Raw genomic sequence first — 23,984 nt, 5'->3', positions numbered from 1 at the left:
GAGTAGCCCCTGCTCGCTGCAACTAGAGAAAGCCCGAGCACAGCAACAAAGACCCAATGCAGCCAAAAATAAATAAATAAATAAATTTTTAAAAAATAAAATAAAGGAGGCTCCCTGAAAGGCTGTTACTAGTGAACTCAGGGCCACAGCTCCACGGAATAGGAAACTGACAAGCACCACACACGTGAAAAATACAAAATCACAGGTGGGCATAAACCAACCACCATGCGACTTTTCAAAACCCACCAAAAAGGAAAGCTCAGAAAGAACCAATTATAAGGTGGCTCCCCTTTAGAAGAGCCATCTGAAGGCTCATGGGTCACCCTCTCTGCCTGACGTCCTGTGTGCCACCAGAGGGCACTAACTCATGTAATCGCTCTTGAAATCCTAAAGTCACACATTTTGAACTGCAGGAATGTTGAATGAAAGCTAGATTTCAAATCAATGAAAGGACAAATTTGATAGGGGCTTTAAGGACTTGGTAGTCATAAATTTCAATTTAATTCCATAAAACTTAGAAGTACACATATGACGCGGAAGAGTATGCTAAAAAGAATAAGTTAACCAACTCTTCAGATTTATGAAAATAATGGATTTCAAAATAAAGCTAAGAGTTACACATTTGCTCCTGCATCTTTTGTCACTGGGGCTGTCATTTGTGTAACATGTCCCAGCAGCTTTGACATGTGTACACAAAAGAGCACAAAGAAAAACATTTCACTTCTTCGTTGCTTTAAAAAGCCACTCTTCATTGAATTACCAGTGGACATTTACCATAATAAAATTATAGTACAGCTTATTATGCATGATTAAAACATGATTTAATCTTTTGTACGAAAACCCCTGTAAGAATATATAGCGAACATTTACCGGTGCTCATTACGCCCTAGGTTGCTATTCTGAGTACATTACACTTATTTAATACAACATCCCTCTGAGAGGCTGTAAAACTCTATTTTAGTAAAAAGTTCAACCTTGCATTTCTTGAAGGCAATCAAGAATTTTTCTTTACATTTGTGCCTTCCACCGATGATTTATTTGTCCACAAGACTATAAATGCAGATTTGTGAGTTCTGCTTCATTAACCCCCTTCTGCAATTATTTCTTCACCCCAGAATTCACGCTTCTAACACTTCCATGCGACGATAAGATTACATAATCAAGAGTTCAGTGATCAGTTTAATGAAAAATGCATTATGCCCTGAAAGGGGTTTTTGTTTTGCTTTGTGGTACACAAAAATCTAGTCTTGGCTTTTCACACTTAATTTAAAAGGAACTGAAACATATTTACTGTTTGATCAGAAATGCTGGTTACTTCTCTATGTGACATAAAATGCAAGTTCAATTGGTCCTGCTTTTTCTGCTTTTAGTTGATTCCTTCAGTGTCCAATAAATAACTGAAGTTTACACTGAAATGGACAAAATCGGACCAATAAAATATGCTACACCTGAAAAGTTTCAGTTCTTTAAACAATTCGTCAGGAGCCGGTGCCACAAATAAACTCACCTTGAGATAACAGCCCACATCACAGGATACTGTCTCCTTGGTTTTGTTTTTGTGGGAGAGAGGGAGGGGGGAAGGAAGGAAGGAAGGAAGGAAGGAAGGGAGGGAGGGAGGGAGGAGAGAGGGAGGGAGGAGGGAGGAGGGAGGGAAGGAGGGAGGGAGGGAGGAAGGAGGGAGGGAGGAGGGAGGAGGGAGGGAGAGAGGGAGGAGGGAGGGAGGAAGGAGGGAGAAAGGGAGGAGGGAGGAGGGGGGAGGGAGGAGGGAAGGAACAACCTCCTCAAAGAACAACATCTTCAAGAACAACATCGGTATTCCGGCCTACGCCAACACACAAAGAATAAAGATGGAGTCCCTGTCACATTCATGAAGGTAATCTGGAACAAAAGTACTCTGTTACTACCATCTAAATAAATACCTCCAAGTTCCCTCTGTATCTTTGTTAATGCCCATTTGATCTAGGAAATATTTTGGTTTACCTTGTTTACTTGATGCCAAATTTTATTATCTTAAATGATTAAATATCAAGAAAAGATTTTAATGTCTGCTTATTTTCTACCTCCCTATTTTATTTTCCAATGTTTCTTTCTAGACTCTCATTAGGTGTCTTGATATTAAAATATTCCAGAGACATGACTCATGTTTTTCCTGCATCTATTTCTTCTATTTCTTCATCAGGAGGCATGGATACCATAACATGTAGTAAGTTTTATAATTCATAATTCCAAGTCCTGATATGCTCTTATGAACACCCTCTACTAGTCTGACAGTCATTTCAATCACAACAAAATTTTTATATTTCTCCCCAGATTTCACTGCTTTATCATTTTTAGAAGTCATGTATAAAAGGCAAATTAAAAGGAAAACATTCAGGAAGGATGCAGTGCCAGGTGACCCATTCACCCACTCGGCAGCATTTATTTAGACTCTATGCTGTGCAGGCTCTGTCCTACGCGCTGGGGACACAGGGTGGACACGACAGAGGCCCTGCTCTCGTGCAGCTTCCATTCTCCCAGGAGTCAGACCAACAAACAGACTGTTGCTCTTACAAAAAGAGCAGCTCGCTAAGGGGACCGAGAGTGGCATCTGGGCATATGGGTGGTCACAAGGCCTCTGTGACCAGGTGGCATGTGGACAGAGACCCCCTCTACCTGAGCTAGGTCACGCCAGAGATCTCCTTCATAGTAACTCTGGATGAAGCAAGACTGGGTCACTTTAATCTTTTTAGTAACATTCAGTTCAAATTAATTTCAGGTTTTGAGTACAATTAATTCACTAATAGAATTGTCTTGAAGCCAGATATGGAGCTGGCAGGATGGCAAAGCTCTCCCTACGAATTCTGCCAGCTTTCATTCCAATATGTCAGCCCTCACAGCTCCAGCTCTGTGGATCCCTCTTCTTGCTGCGCCCATGAACAAGTATGTGGTGAGAGCCTGAAATAAATAAGTGTAAAATGGGTCAAGACCGTCGCTTCTATTTCTGTTTTTAACTGAAGAAAATTTGCCCCATTTCCAGAGGCAGAGAGAGGAGACCTCTGGGTAAAGGCAAACTAAAGTATATATTAAACGCATATATATGTATGTATATGTACATGCATGTATGTACATATATATTCCCACACATCTGACTTATTTCCCTACGGTAACTCAAAATTGGTTCTTTTACAACCGTTCTTTTCGTAATCATTACAGCATAACTTTTATTGGGTTGTAGGTTGTATCTTTAAGAGGCCACAAAACTTTTTTAAAGGATCAAATTAAAAACTAAAGGTTTGAAGATGATCAAGGTTCAGATTCAATTAACATTAATTTTAGAAGAATTTTTTACTGACTATGCATATTCAGTACACTACTTAAGTTTTTGTTTTGTTTTTTTCTAACATAGCGTCCCGGGGGAGTCATTATGTACAATCAGCTCTCTAATTCAGATTAACTGTCTAAGTACACATTGATATAACAGAACACAATGTTTCGAGAGGCTCCCCTGCAAGAGACTATTAGTTGAAGCACAGAACTAAAAAGGTGAACTTCTTAAACTGAATTCCCAGCACTCCCAATCGTTACTTCCTAGGCCAGTTTCACAGGTTAGAAAAATACAGGATTTCAAAGGATACTGAATAAGGAAACGGACTACCAGTTGCTAATTATGGAAGATCCTAATAATAAGCTGTAGGTGATTTCTACAGTCCCCTTAAAATTACCCAAATGCACACTGATGGTGAAGGAAAGCCTCAGAAAATCTGTTTTCTCGAATCTGTCTCTCATTTACATCCCCTTGCTTAGGTACTCTTGGGGGAAAGAGCCATAAAGTAAGTGATTTGGGGTAAAACACTGAACACTGTACCAATGAGTCTTACAGGGCAAGTTGGGAATGCATCGTGTTCTGGGGGGAGGTGATGCTGTCTAACTTGTTTTTTGATTTGGGGACTGATTTCCAACCAATCCTCAAATTGACTGAATATAAGCATGACCACTGAATTCCAGTGAATTGAGGTAAGTAAAAAAGAACCATCATATTCAGGCACGTGTCCAATGCTCAAAGGACAGTCAATTTCACAAGCCTTGAAGGTGTCCTAAAAAGGACACATTACAAAAAGAAAAGAGCTTCTTACAAGGGAAGTTCTCATGACATTTATATCTATTTCCCTAGGTGCTATTCAATTAAATAATTAGTTAATTAAGACAGCAGAACAACAGATGGAAAGTTTCAAGGCAATCAAATGTAAATTTTATATATACATATATATGTGTGTGTGTGTGTGTATATATACATATATTTTTGTTTGTTTTTAACCATAACGTGATTGTCTCTATGGAATCAGACAGCAGTTTCTGACTTGTTTTCTATCGCTCTTTGCCCATCTGCTTTCTGCTACCAAAATTTTAAGATCTGTATCAACAAAAACAGGATTTATTCTCTTCCCTCAAAACAGTTATTAAGTGTACCTCTTTGGCTTGAAGGTACATGACCACAGTGTGTCACCTGCCCCATTCAGCCACCCACAACTACATGCAGATGCTGGGCTGGGTGCTATGGAAACAGAAATAGGTGAGGCCCAGCACCTGCTCCAGACTCACAGTTCAGTGAATTAAAGACGCCAATAAAGAGAGAAATTACAATACAAGGTGGCAAGGGCCCTCAGAGGGATATGGAAAGCAGTGCCCATGGTAAGAGTGGAACCAACAGGTCAGGCTGCACAGAAAGGGTGTGTGGAGAAGTTGACAGCTGGGCTGGCCTCTAGAAGGAACTTCTGCCAGATAAAGCAGATCTGGGGAGGAAGGGCGAGGGGAGAGAAAGAAACAGCACGTGTGAAAGGACAGAAGTGTCCGGCGGTGGGGGTGAGGTGAGAGGTGGCTGGTGCAGACGTGTTGTACTTGATCACGAAGGGCTGTGGGCTCTGGTATTTCTCCACCTGCACCTACACCTACATCCAGAGACGGGAGCATCAGGTTAATGAGTACGTTACTAGTAACGGCAGATCCAGATGACAGTGCACAGAACCATCCAGAGAGCTGGCATGCGCGTGGGGGGTTCTCTGTACCCTGAGGAGGTGGGAGGGGCAAGGGCTTGCCTGCTGCAGCCCAAACACCTGCCTTGGCTGAGGTTACACCGACTACGTGGTTAAAGCTTAAATTTCAGCAGTAAATTTCTGAAGGAATAAATTACAGATTTAAATGTTATACTCTGGATTTTTTGAGGCAAGAATTATAACAAGAGCACACTAGCGACCCAGGTCTAAATTTTTAAAAAATGAACAAATGTCCAAATGCTCACCTTCCTGGTCTCCTAGACACGCTGACCTTCACTTTCTTAGAAACCAGAATTGTGTGTGTAGCCAATTAAGTAATTACGCTAACAACAATTTTAAAAAGCTAATCCTTTGGTTCTCTAACATAACATGTTATAATTTACAAGTGGCATCATAAAATAGCTCTTCTTTTGCTGGGATACATTCCAGTCCATTCGTCATAAAGATGTGTGTGTAAAGGAGTGACTTTATAAGTAAAATACTACTGGGGAGGAAAACCTCAAAACAAATGGCGATTAAGCCATTAATGTTCTTTTAATTTCTTGCTTAATTTCCAGCTCTTGGTATTCATTTCCCCATCAGATGGAAACATTTTAATTAGAATAAAGAGAGTTTAAGAAAACTTATATAATGAGTAAAGCTTTCCTTATTACTAAATTGTGTTTACTGAGTTTTTTCTTTCGTGTGAATACAGTGGGCGAGAAGGCCATCATACTTAAAAGATAAACTTAAAATATAAAAAGTGCACAGTCAGGGACCAAGCGGATTCTCTGTGACACTGAGGGCATTACTGAAGTTGGGATGCTGAAAACACAGACTACCTAGGTAGACCCTGCTTTCTCGTGATGTCAGCTCACACGAAATCAATAAGCAATGACTCCCTCAACAGGAAGTCATCCAAGGGCGTATGGTTCACAAATGCATGGCTCAAAGTGGGCTCCCCCTAATTTGGGGGCTGATAGGACTTTTGAGGATTTGGGGGTTAATCTTAATACAGAAAACAAACTAAAGGGAACCTAAAGTAATTTAAACTTGATAAAGGGACAGAATCAGGGTAGCCATTCACCTTTTCCCCGGGGGGTTCATTATTGGTATGGGAAGTAGTAAGAGCGTGCGTGCCGCTGAGGTGTTCTGTTCACTCTTTCCAAACAGTTCACCTTCCCTAGCCTACAAGGCTAAAAAATAGCTTTCCGACCTCACCTTCAATGTTGATTAACCTTTAAAGACACACTGTGGACCAAAGCCTATACATACACATACATACACATACATACACATACACACACACACACACACACACACACACACACACACAGAGGCATACCTCGTTTTATTGCACCTTACAATATCGCGTTTTTGACAAATTGGAAGGTTGGTGGCAGCCCTGTAACAAGCAAGTCTATAAGCACCATTTTTCCAACAGCATTTGCCTACTTCATGTCTCTGTGTCACGGTTTGGTAACTCTTGCAATATTTCAAACTTTTCCATTATTATTCTACGATCTTTGATACTAATCTTGCAAAAAGATTATGACTCGGTGAAGGCTTGATGATGGTTAACATTTTCTAGCAATAAAGTATGTTTTTAATTAAAGTATGTACCTTGTTTTTTAGATATAATGCTATTATTGCACACTTAACAGAGTACAGTACAGTGTAAACATAACTTTTGAATGCACTGGGAAACCAAAAAAATTCATCTGACTCTCTTTACTGCATTATTTAATTTACTGCAGTGGTCTGGAACCAAACCCGCAGTATCTCTGACGTCTGCCTGTACACACACACACATGTATGTAAAGTCTTTGCATAATAAAAGGCTGACCATGCCTGCCTTTTAAAAGCATCAGAGGGCAGGCAGGTTCTGTATACTGTATTACATGGGACTGCCTCAAAGCTTCTCAATGTGGACTTCTGCAAGGATTCAAACACATTTAGGATTGTTAAATACAATTAATAGAATTTGAAGAATTTGAAGATTATGCCAAAATAAAGATAGGAATCTAAAGATATGACAAAATAAAGATAAGAATCTAAAGGATAAAACTAAAAACCCCAGTGAAAAGTTGCCATTTGGGGGAGATCCTGCAAAATTATGGCCTTGTGTTCTGATGTTTTCTGTGACTCAGAAATCTTGCCTCAAACCCCTAATTCCAAGGAGTTACCACTTGGATCTGACTTGAGGCAAGAACAATCCCCCAGAACCTCACAGATGCTTTGAGAAATGTAACGGGATCAGGGGCAGAAAGGCTCCTTGGTGGGTAGAAAGTTAGAGCAGAGTCTACTGAAGCAGCAACCCTACCAACAGCCCCGGCCTCCCTCTCCTGCCTCTCCGACCCTGCTTGTCTCATCAGGATCATAAGTGGTTTCAGATCCACACAGACAACCCTTCACAAGCCCTGGCCTCCCTGTTCCTTGACCCAATCCCCCCCAGTACCCTTGGACTGTATTTCCACGATCATTCCCAAGACCTACGCTGTCCAGTATGGTAGCCACAAGCCACATGTGGCTATTGAAATGTGCCTAGTCTGAACTAAGATGCTTTGGAAGCATAAAATCCATAGCAAATGTCAAAGATGTAGTACAAAATAAAGGTAAAATATCTCAACAGTGTTTATACTGATTACATGTTCACATAATACATGGGGCTAAATAAAATATATTATTAAAATTAATTTCGTTTGTTTATACTTTTTAAAAATACGGGTCCTAGAACATTACAAATTACACATGTGGCTCACATTATATTTCTACTGGACAGCACTGCCCTAGACCTTGATGTTAACCGTAACTGCACCCCTTGGTAATACCAGATTCAAGCATCCCGCTCTCTGACTGTCCCTACGCCAACGATTCCATGGCCCTACTCCCGAGTCCAGCGACCCCAGGGCCTCTTGCTGCCCCTCGTGTCCCTCACGCTCCACTTCTGCCCCCGGCCAGGCTCAGAGTCCACTGCCCATCGTCCCGTCAGCGCTCGGCTCCCTTGCCCCTCCCTCCCTTCCCAGCACTGCCCTGGCAAAATCCCCGTCCCAGGTTAAATCCAACCCTCTGCCCTCTCCTGGCCCGCACTGGGGCAGCAGAAAATAACAACTCCTTGAAAGCACCTGCTCAGCTTCCTCTCCTCCCATTTTTGCTTGAACCAGCTGGAATCGGTGACATCCTCACCATTTCACTCATCCGGCTCTTATCAAAGTCACCAATGACCTCCACGCTGCCAGATCCAGGGTCAGTTCTCAGCCTGTATCTCACCTGACGTTTAGCAACACTTGAACACAGACGATCACGCTCTCTGCTTTGAAACACGTCCCTTCAGGACACCCCGCTCTCCCTGGTTTCCTTCCCTCGTGTTCCTTCTCATCTCCTTCGCTTCCTTCTCAACCCTCCTCTTATCACCGGGTACCTTCCGTGCTCTGTGTCTGAACTTCTCCATCCATCCACACCCACCACGGATTTCATCTATCCCAGAGCTTCAAGAACCTTCGATACGCTAACAACACTGAAGACTCTGGCTCAGGGCTAGGCCCCTCCTCGAAACCGTGACTGCCCACTGGACACCTCCACGCGGCATCACGAGGTTAACACAGCCAAGAGCCTTCTCCTCGCCCACCTCCCCAGCCGGCTGCTCCCACCGGCCTCCCCATCTCGGTGAACGGGAGCTGCTCTTACAGTTGCTCGGTGCAAAAACACTGGCATCAGCCCCAACTCCTCACGTCTGCAGACAGCCAATCAGCTCTCCCTTTGAAACACACACCAGCATCTGACCACTTCTTGCTGCTCTGCTCCAAGCCACCACCGGCCCCTGCAACCGTCTCCTCACGGGTCTCCCTGACTCCATCCCTATCCCCCTACACCAGGAATCAGCAAACTTTTTCTTAAAGAGCCAGACAGTAAATACTGGAGACTCTGTGGGCCAGATGGTCTCTGCTGCAACTACTCAACTTGGCTGTTGCAGCTTGGAAGCAGCCTCAGACAATACACAGACAAATGAGCATGGCCCTGCACCAATAAAACTGGAACTTAAACGGACACTGAAATCTGGACTTCATGTAAGTTCCATGTGCCACAAAATATTACTATTCACCTTACTTCTTCAGCCATCTCAAAATGTGAAAAGCATTCTTAGTTTGCTGGCTGCACAAAAACAGGTGGCAGGCTGGATTTGGCCCTCCGGCCTACACAGTATGCAGACCCCTGCCCTAGACTACTCTCTGCACTGCATTCAAAGTGATCCTTTTAATCATGTTGTTTTCCTGCTCAAGAGTTCTTGGATGGCTCCCCTTCTCATCCAGTAAAATCAAAGACCTTCCCACGCCCTATAAGGCCCCAAGAGCTCTTGCTCCTGACTGCCTCGTCTGCTCCTGTCCACTGTGCTCACTCAATGCGACCATGGCGGCCTCCCTGCTTCTCTTTTGCTATTGCCAAGCCCACATCTACCCTGGGGCCTCTGCCTTTGCTGTTCTCTCCGCTTGGAACACTCTTAGCCCAGATCTCTACATGCATCAATGTGTCACTTCCTTCAGATCACCTTAGGAGAGACACCTGCTCCAGCCATGCCAGCCAAAGCAGCGCGCACGTGCACACCAACATCCAGGGACCCTCAAGACGGTTTACCTTGCTTCGTTGTTCTGCGTCACACTTACTGTCATATGATGTTTCTTTATGATATTTATTTAGGTAGACATAAACTGATCAGGCAGTTTTTTTAACAGGGAGACAAAATAGCATGGTGTTTAAGAGCATGAAACCTGGAGGCAGATTACCTGGGTTGGAATGCCAACAGCACCATGTACTAGCTGTGTGACACTGAGCGAGTTATTTTTACCTCTCTGTACCTCAGTTTCCTCCTCTGTGAAATGGGGACAATCACAGCGCCTACCTCCTCAGTGTTCTGAGCGCTGATGAGGTAATAAATGTAACTGGCACATGTAAATCACTCAGTTAGCGCTACTTGCTTTTTGTTTATTGTTTACTGACCCTTCCCAGAAAACAGGCTCTTTGTGAGAGAAATGGCCTTGTTTTGTTTACTGCTTTACTCCGGGCACCCAGGACAGTGCCTGGTACTAGGCATTCCGTAAATACTTACTGAACGAATGTAGAAACCTTTGAATTTAAGTCCCTCTCGGAGAGGGCAGAACACTCCCCCACCCCAGCACCACACAGACACCAGGAAGGGCAAAGCTTTCTTCAAACCCACCGCGGAGAGAGAAATAAAAGCCCGACTATTACAGGTGGGTCTGCTGATGTTCTTCTCTGTGGAGAAACCTTGAAGTGAGCCATAACCGCCGTGCTCCGAGCAGCACCAGTGTCACTTCGTAAGGAGCCTCCTACAATCCCAAACTGTGCTGCAGCCTCAGAGGCCACGTGTTCAGGTCTCTAACCAGATTAGAGAAGAAACAGACTCCACAGTCAGGTTCAAATTCCGCATGCAAAATGCCAACCCAGCAGCACAGTTCTGTACAGGCCTGACCAAATTTCCTGGATAAGCACAAAAGACTGCTTACTCAAAGTAGCTGACATTTAATTGACTTCTAAAAACAAAGAACATCTCGTCAAATAAAAGTCTTTCCCGAGCAAAAAGGTGGTAAAAACACTTCCATCCACCCGTCATACACACTCAATCACTCACAACCATCACAGTACTATGGATTCGGCCACTCTCCTAAGAGGACTGAGTTTTGATTTATAAATGGTATTAACATGAGCTAAAGTACTTCCGAGCTCTACCATTCTGGGGACGAGTCTTTAATGTGAAGATACTGATACATGTCCTGGTGTCACACGGGCTCTTCTTCCAGTGAGAACCCCCTACTTCCTTTAAAAGAAACAGGAACGATAGGGTCACACACCATTAAGCAAAGCAGACAACCGCCCTCCTGACCTTCTAAGATGTTTCCCTGTGAAATAAGGAACATCTTCAGTATTGGTTCTACCAAGTGGGAAACAAATGAGTGAGATGTAGGTGGTAAAAACACACCTATATCCATTAGTAGAGAATTCAGGTGTATAAGTGCCTCCCTGCACTGAATGCCAGAAAACCGTGTGCCTGGATAAGTAAAAGACTATGAGGAAGGGTAAGAAATTGGGGGTCAAGGAGGGGATGAACCCCAAGAGGTCAAAGTGAACTGCCTGCCCCCCTACCTGCACGGCTCTGGCCTCCTGCTGACAGGGATAGAGCAGAGCAAATGGCCAGGGTCACGGGGGGCAGGTTTTTTCCCAGAAATGATAAGACCTGAGATTTGTCTTTTCCTGGTATCCCAGTGATGGTTTCGTTTTTTCATTCTGCAGTTCGCTGGTCACTCGGGTCACCGTGACACAGCACAGAGGACACACATGAGGCAGGCAGCACCCATCCCATCTCAGTCCTGCACTGCTACACGGGGGCAGAACCTGAAACGTCAGGATGATAGCGCTCTAATTTAATACTGTATTTAGCTGATGATCCTAAATAACACTTTGTCAGCTTTTGTGATCTAGCACAAAACCACATGCCTTGTGATATACCAGCTGGGCTCTGGTAATGCCCTTGACTTGAGGCTTAAAAGCTTTGGCTGGGACATAACTTTGATGTATTGAATTTCCATTTCAAACTGCGATGATTATCCCTGGCTTTGGCATCGCACAGAGTGCTACCAAAATTAGATTATGGCTAGTTAATAAGACTACCTCTCCCCTCTGGTCCACTTCTGGGAGCGCCGCTGCTACTCTCTGCTTTGCTTGTTTGCAAGATCAAAAAGCCATGGCTGTTTAGTTTACAGGATGCGGGGATAAGAACCATCTGCCTGGTCTGGTGTTTCTTTAATTAAAACTTTAATTACAGATATATCTCCGCACAGATACGTGCAGTCTATCAGCTCCTGTTCTTAATTACCTGTGCTAATGACAGCTGAAAGGAGAGTGAACGTTTGCTGGGTGTCTCCTACGTGCCAGCACTTGTGCCAGATGCCGTAAAACATGCCAGAGCAGGTAAGAGAAACCCAGAGTCAAACGGCCACCAACAACTTGCCACCCTCCCTGCCAGTCCTCTTCCCATTGCTACGGAGGAAGGAGAAATGTCCTTCGGGCTTCTCCCAGGGGAAAATGAGGAGTGGAGAGGGGTGAAATACTCCAAAGGATCAATAAGAAGAGAGAGGAGAACTCGACATCACAGGCTGACTAATATCCACGTTCTGTGCGGGCACATGTGTCTATCACACGGTATATTTCTGAACCCACCTAGAGACACGTGTGGAAAGTGGAAAGTCTGGTCTAGATCCTATGATTCGGAGGCATGTCACCTGGTGCCACGGTAACCAGGGCCACGGTTTGCCGGGGAGATAACACCCACAAATGAGAACAAACAGGAGATGCTTCCCGTTTGCTCCTGACTGTGCCATGATCCCGCCGCCGCCTTGGCCTTCAGTCACCCCCCTGCTGGCGAGGGCAGATTTTCACTGAAGAATGACAAAAAATATCTTTTCACACTTGGACCATGTTTCTTGGTCTCCTACTGCCTCCAGAGGGGTTAAACGCCATCCGAACTGCCCCCCAAGGGGCCTGCTCAGCGCAGGGGCCCCTCCTACCCACCACCCTACCCACCAGGGCCGGGTATTTCTCCGTCATCTCCCGCGGCACACAGGTCACCGCGCACGGCCACAGGACATCCACACGCCCTGGCGCTGGCTCTGCTCCCCTCCCCGGGCAGCAAGTCTGGATTGGCTGAGGACCTCCAGGAAGGGCTCGCCCTCTCAGCAATGGTTCCTCGTCACCAAAATGGGGGGGCCTGACCCTGACCTCAGAACTTAAGCAGCAAATACACTAAAAGCCGATGCAAGTGCCTCTAGAAGGGTCAAGTCCATCATTGTCCAGCACTCTGTCCTAGTTAGTGATGGCGTTTCTCAAACTGTCATGCCAAATTATCTAAATTTTCAAGATAAAGCACCCAACTTAAGGTTGATGATCACAAACAAAATCTGACAACTTTCAGGGTGACTCAGGGTAGCGCCTTCACCTCTGAAAGATCCCAGGACATACCGAGACGCGTCAACTGCTAGGAACACCCGCGATGTGCCCGGCCCCCTTGCAGGATTTCAAGTATTTACAGTCTGATGACAGATACACTCAGAAGCATCTGGCAGACGATGGAGAAAAAGAGAGACAGAGGAAAGATAAGAGAGGGAAGGGTTGGGGAGGAGAGGGAAGGAGGGTTGTAAAAAATAAATGCACACAAGCGGGGCAGAGAAAAGTGAAAAGGCGAAGGAGAAAGGAGACAGCGCACTGCTTCATTTCGCCCCATGAGCGATCTCAAACCCGGTTTTTGTGATGGTCAGATGCCACTTCCAGAAGACTACATCCTACTGAAAGGAGAGCTGGGACTCTTCCCACAAAAAGGCTGCTGGTTGCTGGTGAGTGCACCACCAAACTGGCCCACAAAGGCCCACTGTAGCTTACAATGCAGCTAACTATAGAATTAACAGCATTGGCCCGTGTTCTGGAAGCATGGGTCCACACATGCAGATTAGTGACAGTTTTTTCTTACTTACAAATAACATAAACATCCTGCATCTTTGTGCTGTTGATCAATGGTTCTCTGCTAGAACAGGCAGCTCAGAGTCTGGGATGGGGCCAGTGCTCCACATTCTAAAGCTGTACAAGGGATGCAGGATGTGCAGCCAAGAGCAAGGAAGCCGCTGCTACGGAGCCCCTCAAGGCGCCACGCGAATGGCGGGGCCTTCCTGGTGATGCCGGTGGTGGGGTGCTGGAGGCCTCACTAAGTAAGTCTGGGGCACTGACGGCTGAGGGACACAAATGCACGCGGAGGAGGCCCCTGCAACCAAATGGCAGAATCTCTTGTCAGGGGTGCAGCCAGGTTTGCCGGCAAACACAAGGCAGCAGGTACCAGAAGGGCAGCACCTGGATTTAAGTCCCAGTTTTGCAGTCTACTAGGGGTGTGACCCTGCACGAGTTTATTTAACCTACCTGAGTGTTGGTGTTCTCAGGTGCAAAACAGGGTTAACAAACACCACCAACCTCATAGATAAATGTATATAATTATGTGGAAACACTTGGGAATATGTGACACACAGCAGTGACTTTCTTCCCCCTTATTCTACTGAGGATGAAGCAGTGAAGCCTCCTACAGCAAGGTAAAAATCTCTCAACACATAAATGCTTTCTGACTCCGTGAAAGCTCACTAGACAGCTGGCTGAAGCTGAGAGAATGAGTAAGTGCTGACTAAGTAAAGGATGGGGTCTCTCCCACGGGTCTTTCCTGTGTCTCCATAGCCAAAAATAGCTAAAACAAAAGAACCTATCAACAAAGGGCCAATCAGCTCTTAATTATCTAAACTTTTCTTCCTAAAAGGTTAGGAGCCCAGATTTAACTTGCAGCACCTGAACTTGTATTGTTTTAGAGGTGCCTGATTCCCATAAACTATCCAGTGCCTCTGCCTGTAAGCATGCCTGGGCCTCCAAGACAATAGTAGAATACTAACAGGGACACTCTTTCAAGTTTAGTTTTCTGCAAGGTGTAAAAAATTCCATTTCATGAAGTTCCATTTCATGGGAACTCCCAGGCCGCCTGGGTTTCTCCTGGTGTGCAGGATCGGGCCCGGATGCCACAGCCATGGCCACACTGCCTGCCGGCTGCTGCTCTAAGCACACACTTCACGTGCAGCAGCTCACCTAGGACTCTTCATGACCCTCTGAGTAGGTACTGTTATTATCAACCCCCCTCTAAAGAGGAGGAAGCTGCAGCACAGAGGGGTAAGATAACTGTCTCGATCCGACCATCTGCAAAGGGCCGAGGCGGGATGCGACGCAAGGCAGCCTGGCCCCAGCGCCCACGCTCCCGGCCTCTCCCCAGAGGATGCACTACAGCAGCCTCTCAGCACGAAGACTGCGGCTACTGAGAGCACGGCCCTCGCATGAGGTTTACTTTCAAAGGCACCTTTCTTCTGGGTTCCCAGGGTGTCCGTCACGCATTTTCATTTATCCTGCCAACAACCCTAAGAAGCAAGTAGGAGACATATAATATCTACGTTTCACACAGGATAAAACTGAAGTCGAATCAGTGAAATGTTCTACACACTCCTGTACGTTAAGTGGAACAACTGATTTAACTGTTTTCAAGCCTAACGTGGAAGTCTTTTGAAGTCTTGCTATCTGAGTTTCTGAGTTTTGTGTGTCGCTACCTCACAAGATACCCCTGGCACATCCAGAGACCTGGCTGGTCCAAAGCAGGTTTTCTGACTCTCAGCCTAGGGTTTTCTCACTGAATCATGCTCACAGAAACTACATCCATGTGGCTTACAACTCACTAGAATTCCTAAATACTAACCAAATAAACACTGCTCATTGAAAATAGGTAATGAATGTGTCCGTATACCAGCTCTCTTTGACGTAATTGCAAAATAAAATTATCACAATAAAAACATTTCTCTTGGGTGCCTATTAATGTCGCCTTAGCTCCTACTGGACTTATGAATAAAGTATTCGACTGTCTCTAGAGGACCTAGGAGCCTTCAGGGAGATGTCAAGAGGCCCTGATTCTGTCAACAGGGAGCTTGTGACTCTCATCAGCTAGCTCCCCCTCAGGGGTCGGGCACAGGTATAGGGCTGCTTAAGCAAGAGGAGTGGAGCAGACCGCCACTCACAGCCCCTTTCAGCCCTGTGACACCTGTTCAATAAACTCCAAGCTACACATTATTCTTCTGGTGCTAGAAGGATACAGAATACATTCCTATGCAACTCTGAAAGCATTATCATAAAAAAAAAGGAAAATCACCTTAAAATGCAAGGTTGGATAAATAAATGCTCCTAACTTCTAGAACATTCATTCCATGTGCTTTCTGGCTTTGTAATCATGGGATGTTTTACCTACTCATAGTTCTCAGCTCTGATATTTTGCAATTCTGTGAAAAGATACCCAACAGGCCAAAGGCAATTTCCCAGGTATGTAAGTATAACAGACAAAGACGAGCTAGTAAGCCTGAAGAAGTGTTCCTAAGAGTTCCAATCTCCAATGAGCAGCTCACTACAACTAATTTTAATTTGTGGTTCTAATGAATGACATAAACTTTTATAGGTATCAACAAAGCTCAGAGAGGACTTAAATCCATTTCAGTGCTCATTTAGCAGCTTCAGCTGTGTGCAATTAAAGCATCAGCATTAAATGTTGGAGAATAAAATAATGAGACACTTAAAAAATAATCTGTGCTTCAGCAGGCCATGCTAGGAGATTTCACATGATTTTTTTTTTTTAAAGAACATTTCTAAGGCATATCTTGTCAGTTCCAAGAACTAAACTCAAGTTTCATTTTTTAGATTTCAGTTGTTTTGCTTTCGAATAAGAATTTTTTGAAAAGTGGAATACAATTAAAAACGCATTGTCTGAAAAACAGTCATGAAACAGCACATGGCATAAAGCAATCTGGTATATGGGCCATCACAGCTGACTGACCAGGTCTCAGCAGAGACAAAAGGCCACTTATGATCAGGTTACAAGTATTGCTCATTCTTAACTTACACCTCAAATAAAGAATAAAATACTGAAGGAGGGGGAAAGGTGAATTTTGGAAATGAGACAACTTTCTTATCTTCCAGCCCGTACACGGAATTAAAGGGCTAAACTTTTCCTCCCACCAACACTTGAAAATATAAAACGTAATGTGAGGTTGTACAATGTGGCAGCTGAGACCAGTAAGTTCAAGTTGCCACTATTTCTGAAACATGAGTTAATCTGCAAAGGAAGGGGTGTGTGGTGATCGTGAGGGGGTGTGTGTGAGAAGGGGCGGGGCAGGGGCATGGAGGGGTGGGGCTCTGGGTGTCCACCGTGTATGCGAGTTATGCGTGAACACCAAGTTCATTTGGCTATTGCAAAATATGAATAGAAGAGGAAATATACTGCATGGGGAAATGCACTCATTAAACTTAAATTTTAAAAGGATGAAAACACAGATTACACTTTATTTTTAAAACTGAAATGAATTTTAATACAGAAAATGAAGACAGCATTTTGCAAATTTATCGCTCAAAAGGGTATCTCTATTTGAGGAAATCAGCGTGTTACACTTTGAGAGATGAAATGTTACAGCTTGTACACCAAAATCAAAAAATGAAATTAAATTAAAAAATGAAATGGTTACCAAGGTAATGCAGGTCAGGGGATCAAAGGTGAAGGGTCACACATTATTAAAAAGAAATCCAAAAGGACGGCTGCATCATGATCTCTGCAAAACAAAGGAGCTCCAGTAAGTAAAACTAATATCTCCGAGAATTTAAAATCAAGTTCTTGAAAAGAAGACTCCCCTGTAATTGAACACAAGTCATTCCTGATTCCGTGTAGAGCCATTTTTATTTAGGTACAACACCAAATTTTAATTACCTTTTTGTAAAAATTTAACCATTCAATCACATTAAAACCCCAAATATCCCCCATTATAAGTGACTAAGAAGTGCTGACAATTCCACTGGATCCCAGACCCTGTTTTCTGGAAATGACAGTGTTTGTTAAGTTGCCAACATATCAGAAGTCTAATTTGGTCACAGCGTGGTGAGTTTTTTTCCTCTCCTCAAGGAATGAGTTCCAAAATTGAGTTTTTGCAAATTTGTTTCATTTGAAGTAGCTGCATAAAATTTCCATTATTGGAACATTTAGTATAACAATGTTCTAGAAGACAGCAATAAAGTGATACATGATAAAATAAACTGTGTAACTATATCTATTAAGATCTGTTCTCACATTCAACTCTCACTGCGGGGGCGGGGGGGGGGGGGGGGACACGACATTTTAAGCAAAATAACTTGCTGTCTCCACTGGAATTACACAGAATTAATAGAAGCTTGACACCAGCAATATCTTAACAACAGAAAAAGAGTATATAACAATTTAGGCCTCAATTTCCTGTTATTATTTACTCATCTCCCTCATTAACAAACTAAAAAGGACATTAATAAACCTTAAAAGGACAGAAAGGGCTAAGGTTTTGTTTTGCATCACGTGGCCACCACAGATATCATGACAAACATACTTATTAACTTTGCGGCAATAGCAAGCGTAACGATTAGGAGTTACAGTAAATAATTTCCATATTCCTTTCACTAGTAAATAAAATGACTACTATTAGTGATCTTTAGTCTCATCGCTAAAACTAAACTTGAGCAGGCTACACTTCCCTGATTTCAGGATCCAAATTCCTTACTTGTTGCTGGACAGGCAATAGAAACAATGCCTCTCCCTCTACGAGGGTACATGGGAGCATCACTAGCAAAAAAGGACTTTAAGTACCACTCCTTCTTCCAGTCTCCTAGTTTAGTTTCAATCTCACAATATCTAACATTTGAGTTTACCTTGATAAAATCAAATTCCCAAAATACTTCCACATTAAAATATAGACAACTACTCCAAAGGATTTTATTAAGAGGAACAGAATACTCTTACTGGTGGCTTAGAACAATCAATAAGTAAACTTATATAAAGATTTTGTTCCCCCGATTAGGTTTTGTTAAAAAATAACTTGCAGAGCTTCATGCACTAGACACAAGTGTGTTAGCGCCTCAAGGCCACATTTCTAAAAAACGATTTTTTTTTAAGTTCCAGAGCTACTGAAAAGTAAACTAGCATTTCATTTATCTGGGATGCTCATCTCATGTAAAGTCTGTCACATGCGTATTTGTTGCTGGGAGGCATGCAAGCAATTTTGAACACTATAGAAGAAATCGATACCCCATCAAAACAAGGCATATGTTGTTTTAGTAGCACTGTTATTCAGACCACTTTAGCACGTTTGTAAGAAAAGGCAAGAAGCCAGCAAGTATACCATTAGCCAAGTTTTGTTTTATTAAAATATTTCCTATTAAAAATGAGAAAAAGTATATTCAGATCAAATACATGTACCGTTTCATTATCAAAACACATGTATTTATTTAAAAACTTCTTGACAACAAGAGGAGAATACTTATAGATGCTTCTCGAAATTCTAAATCATTTCTAAAATTCACCGACTCAGAAAAATGTGTTAGCCCAAATTTTCTACTAGCTTAAGCCCTGCCAAAAGTTGCACACACCAGCCTATGCCAACATGATGTGATCCCCAAGTACAAGGAACTGCTCTTTGAGGACCTGAAAGCATTACAACCAACCAAATTCCCACAAATAATTTCATGGAAATGAATATAATCTAAGTAATAAACACAAAACAAACAGAACACTCCCCACCTAGGCACTTAGAAGTTCCAACAAACAATCTGAATAAATTTGTGCCAGTAATGATAACATTTTAGGTGATTTAAGAAAATCTGTAATATGAAGGACTTCAGCTAATGTTTTCAAATGTGTTTGCTATTTGGAGTGGAAGAAGGGAAGGGCTACCAGGAAGGAGTTTACCACGTCCCTAATATTCAAGGATCCTAGAATATAATTTAATAAGTAATAAGAGGGCTAGAAACAGCCAGGGGCCAGCACAACTGGGGAGCATGGATTCAGCCGCAACAACAAAGAGCTGAGGCCAGAGCCCCTTCGTGGAGGCAGGTATCTGGGACACACATCCTTCTTCCCACAGAAACAGTCTGGCACCTGCCTACTTAACCGGAAGTCTGTTGAAGCAACAGTTCTGCTCCAAATTCTAGAGGCTATGGGCCCTGAGGAGCTTTTTGTTTTTTCCCAAAGGATTGGCCCAAGCTGAAATTTAGGCAACAAAACATTCTACTAGCCCCATTCCTGGGCCCCAGACAGAGTGCCTCAAGGACTACAAATGAAATGGATTCATACATACCAATACATGCAAAGATTCAGGGTGTAGGTGGGGGGGAGGGTGGTTTCTTTAACCCAAAACAAATCCTAAGTGGGAGAACTAGCACTTTTACATCAAGGGGTGGAGGAGAGTCCTCTTCCAAATGATAAGCAGTAACTGAACTAAACAGGGAATGCTCAAAAATCCTACTAACTCCTAAAACCTTTGGAGCATAACTAGCATATACCCTATCCTCAACCTAAAACTGGAAAGAAAACTGTACTCCCGCACTGGTGAGTTATGTTACTGAAATAAGAAACACACCAAGTTTCACTTTCACAAGACCAACAAGTCACTGGAGTTCTAGCAAAGAAGACTGCCAGGGAAATTCTCACCCATATTAAGCTCTCACTTCCTGGACTTTTTGTAGGGATATGTTTTCCAACATGCTCAATTTGTACTCTAAGTTTTTGGGGGGTTGTTTTTTGCAGTTTTTGCTTTGGTTTGGTGTTTTTTGTTTGTTGTTGTTGGTTTTTGGTTTTTGTTTTTTTTTTATTTTGGGCCAAGGACCAGCCAGCATTTATAAGCAAAGAGAATTGGTTCATTTCTCAACTAAACAGACATAGAACAAAGAATGTCATTTCTAATAAGGTTAAATCATGACAAAAATGCTGCCATTCTCACCTCAAGCATATTACTTTCAAAACACATAGAAGAACCAGAAAGAAATAAAAAAATAAAGCGCCAAGAAAATTCAGAGAGTCAGAGAAGCTACAAGACAGTTGAAGAAACCCATTAAAATAGAGCCCTATATCTTTTACTAATTCTTTACAAAATGGCTATTAACTCAACAATATAATGCTCTCTGCAGCAGAAACTAGTCTCGTCAAGTGTATTCAGAGAGTAAAAGGAGAAATGTCCAGCCAAAAGTTTATTATAGTGATGAGGCAGAAAAAAATTTTAATCTATAAACATAAATAAATAAATCACCAAAACGTCACTCAATACAACAGGTAATTCACTAGAATAAAATGCACTTGAGCTAAGTATATCCTTCTGTTAAGTGGGGATTATATTTCTATTACCCTTTCATGTTAGAATTTGTTAGTTTTTTCAGCATATTAGAAATACTGCCTGGCTGAAAAACCAAGAAAATAAAAGCATTTGGTCTCCATGTTTGTGGCTCCTCCAAGTGGGGCCCAGGGCAGCACAGCCAGCAAGAGGTACCCCCTCCCTGACCCCCTTCCCACAACAGACACCATCTCTGCCATTTTTTTCAACCTTTCTGAAAATCTATTTCCTCTGTCAAGCTTCTAAAAGATAGTCTGTTCTAAACTATGTGCCTGTTTCTCAAAACATTTTACAAATGATACAGCAACATACACCTGCAATCATCATATTATTTCTGCTACAATCCTCAAAAAGAAAACAAAAGCTAAAACTACAAGTTAAATACCTTTCTACCTAGGACTTTATCCTCAACAATATAATTTTTTCCCTAATAGCTTCAAAGATTTCACAAAAGGAGAAAGCAAGTGGGAGGAAGGGACTGCCATGAGCACAAGGGAACTCTTAAGAGTGATGGATACACTCATTCTGGTGGAATGGTGATGGCCATGGGGTGTGTGCATGTGCACACTTCTCAAAAGTATGTGCAATTTATTATATGCCAATTATACCTCAAAAAAGCTATTTAAGAATGGGGTCAGAGACTGAAAAACTCTAAATTCACCAAGCATTGGGCAGAGTACTCAAGCACTGTGTAGAAGGCCTCAGGAGTGGAGAAAAAATTAGCCTTAGACTGAGCACTACTGCAGACCCACTTAACAAAGCAAAACCCTAAAGGTTCAAACTGCTTAAAAGTAACTTAGTTGCATCCCAGAACAAAGTTCAAGAAGAATTAAAGGGTCCTGCTTTCTTAAATCTAGTCTGTCAATCTCCCGCCTTCTAATCAGGATGTTTAGTCCATTTACAGTTAATATAATTATAGATATGGTTGGGTTTTAGTGAACCATCCTGTTGTTTTCTATTTATTTCCTGTGTTCTTTGTTCCTTTGCTCTTCCTTTCTGCCTTCTTTTGGATTAATCAAGTATTTTTAGTTTAAAAAAAATTTTTTTTCTAAAGAATGGGGGCGGTCAAAAGGCAGGGACTTTGCCCTCTCCCTGCACACTTTAAACCACACAGACATGCTGTAGCCACCATGCAGAAGAAGCCAAGAGTCACAGGGGAGACAGTGGGAGCCACCTTCCAAGCCACTGAACCAACCAATTCTGGAACCACCTGGTTCTGGTCTTCTTAGGTGAAATAATAAAAGTAATCTCATTGTTTAAAATAAATGCATATAGCACAGGGAGATCAGCTCAGTGCTTTGTGATGACCTAGAGGGGTGGGAGGCAGGCTCAAGAGGGAGGGGATATGGGGATATATGTATGCATATAGCTGATTCACTTTGTTGTACAGCAGAAATTAACACAACATTGTAAAGCAATTATACTCCAATAAAGATGTATATAAATAAATAAAGAAAGAAAGAAATAAAAACTGGGCAAAGAAACTGGAAAAAATTTTTAATAAAATAAATGCATAAATACATAAATATTATATATTTAAAACATTTGATACTGATTACTAGCTTTCATATTAGCCACAAACCTGAAATTACCATAGTTTCTAAATTGAAAATCAAGGCACAATATGACAGTTTCTCTAAGAGACTTGAAAAATCAGCTTTAGACATACTCCTAGCTTTGCAAATGATATGCAAATTCACCAAATATTCTTAAATTTCTTCCTCAGATTTAGCATTTATATTATGTCACATCTATCACAACTGAGACCCATTCCTTTCAGGTACTATCCCCACTAGGGAAAAAGAATAATACAATATATGCCAAATTTCCCCAAACACAAATTTATAAGAAATAAAACAAAAGTGAAACAGACCCACCCAGTGTTGACTTTATTTCTATACAACCTGTTTTTAAGCTTACTAACCTACATGCAGTGCTTTCTTTAATTGCTCTACTGGCTTCCTACAATGACAGTCAGAACGATTAGACTCCAACATTTCCCACTTCCTCTAGTCATTGATTCTCAAGCTTCAGATGAATAAGAATCTCCTATTTAAACCAAGTCATTTGTAAAAATAGTTCTCAAGTCCTTCCCCTAAGAGACTACAGTTTAGTACATCAAAAGAGGAGCTAAACAATCTGCATTAGTAAAACCCCAGGCGAGTCTGACTACAACAGTCCACAATCCTCACTTTAAGAAAAACTGCCCAGGACTTCCCTGGTGGCACAGTGGTTAAGAATCCGCCTGCCAATGCAGGGGACACGGGTTCAAGCCCTGGTCCAGGAAGATCCCACATGCCATGGTGCAACTAAGCCCGTGCACCACAACTACTGAGCCTGCGCTCTAGAACCCACAAGCTACAACTACTGAGCCCACACGCCTAGAGCCCGTGCTCCGCAACAAGAGAAGCCACCGCAATGAGAAGCCCGCACACCACAACAAAGAGTAGCCCCCCCTCGCCACAACTAGAGAAAGCCTGCGCGCAGCAATGAAGACCCAAAGCAGCCAAAGATAATTTTATTTATTTACAAAAATATTTAATGTTTTATTTGTTTATTTACTTCAAAGAAGAGAAAAGAAAAACTGCCCAGGTGGGTCCACCACATCCTCCAATCTCCACACACACCTGCCTCCTGCAGACACCCAGGCACAGATGTCAGAGCTGCCAAAGGGTAAAGAAACAAATTCCAGCTGCTATCAGCTTAAGGTGGCCCTTAAGTTTTTAAATGCCAATGGATGCCTAAAAAGTCTCTAAAACCCCAAAGAATAAAGCTATACTGAAAGATAGGGTAGCTATATAAGATACAGGGAGTTCTTTTCCAATTAGAATCAATTCTAGGTTCCAGTAATAGCTCTACCACTTACTACTTCTATGACCTTGGACAAATTATTTAGCTTTTTTAACTAAGCCACATTTTCTTCATTTATAACATGAAGATAACAACATCCCTACCTTATAGGGTTGCTATGAATATTAATGAAAATAAGTAATATAAACTGAGTAGCATGGTGCTTAGGACTTAAAAAGCAATAAACACAAAGAAGATGTGGCATATATATACAATGGAATATTACTCAGCCATAAAAAGGAACGAAATTGAGTTATCTGTAGTGAGGTGGATGGACCTAGAGTCTGTCATACAAAGTGAAGTAAGTCAGAAAGAGAAAAACAAA

General features: G+C 42.5%; 1 protein-coding gene across 3 annotated transcripts in view; it reads right to left on the bottom strand.

Annotated features, from left to right (window-relative positions):
• CAMTA1 (calmodulin binding transcription activator 1) overlaps positions 1-23,984 on the bottom strand; it is an 894,089-nt gene that overhangs the window by 792,388 nt on the left and 77,717 nt on the right. For 2 of the 3 annotated variants that reach the window (XR_011073449.1, XM_068538799.1), the window contains exon 4: positions 16,972-17,236. The exons of the other annotated variant lie outside the window; for it this stretch is intronic. Coding sequence is in view for 1 of the 2 variants with exons in the window: in XM_068538799.1 (XP_068394900.1) it covers positions 17,228-17,236 (9 nt within the window). In the remaining variant the exon portion in view is untranslated. Of the gene's footprint in view, positions 1-16,971; positions 17,237-23,984 lie in introns of those variants that run through there. 3 annotated transcript variants of the gene reach the window in all.

This window comes from Eschrichtius robustus, chromosome 3 (assembly GCF_028021215.1).
Source record: "Eschrichtius robustus isolate mEscRob2 chromosome 3, mEscRob2.pri, whole genome shotgun sequence".
Lineage (NCBI taxonomy): Eukaryota > Metazoa > Chordata > Mammalia > Artiodactyla > Eschrichtiidae > Eschrichtius > Eschrichtius robustus.
The sequence above is the reverse complement of the archived record's forward strand: the minus strand, read 5'-3'. Positions and strand labels throughout refer to the sequence as shown.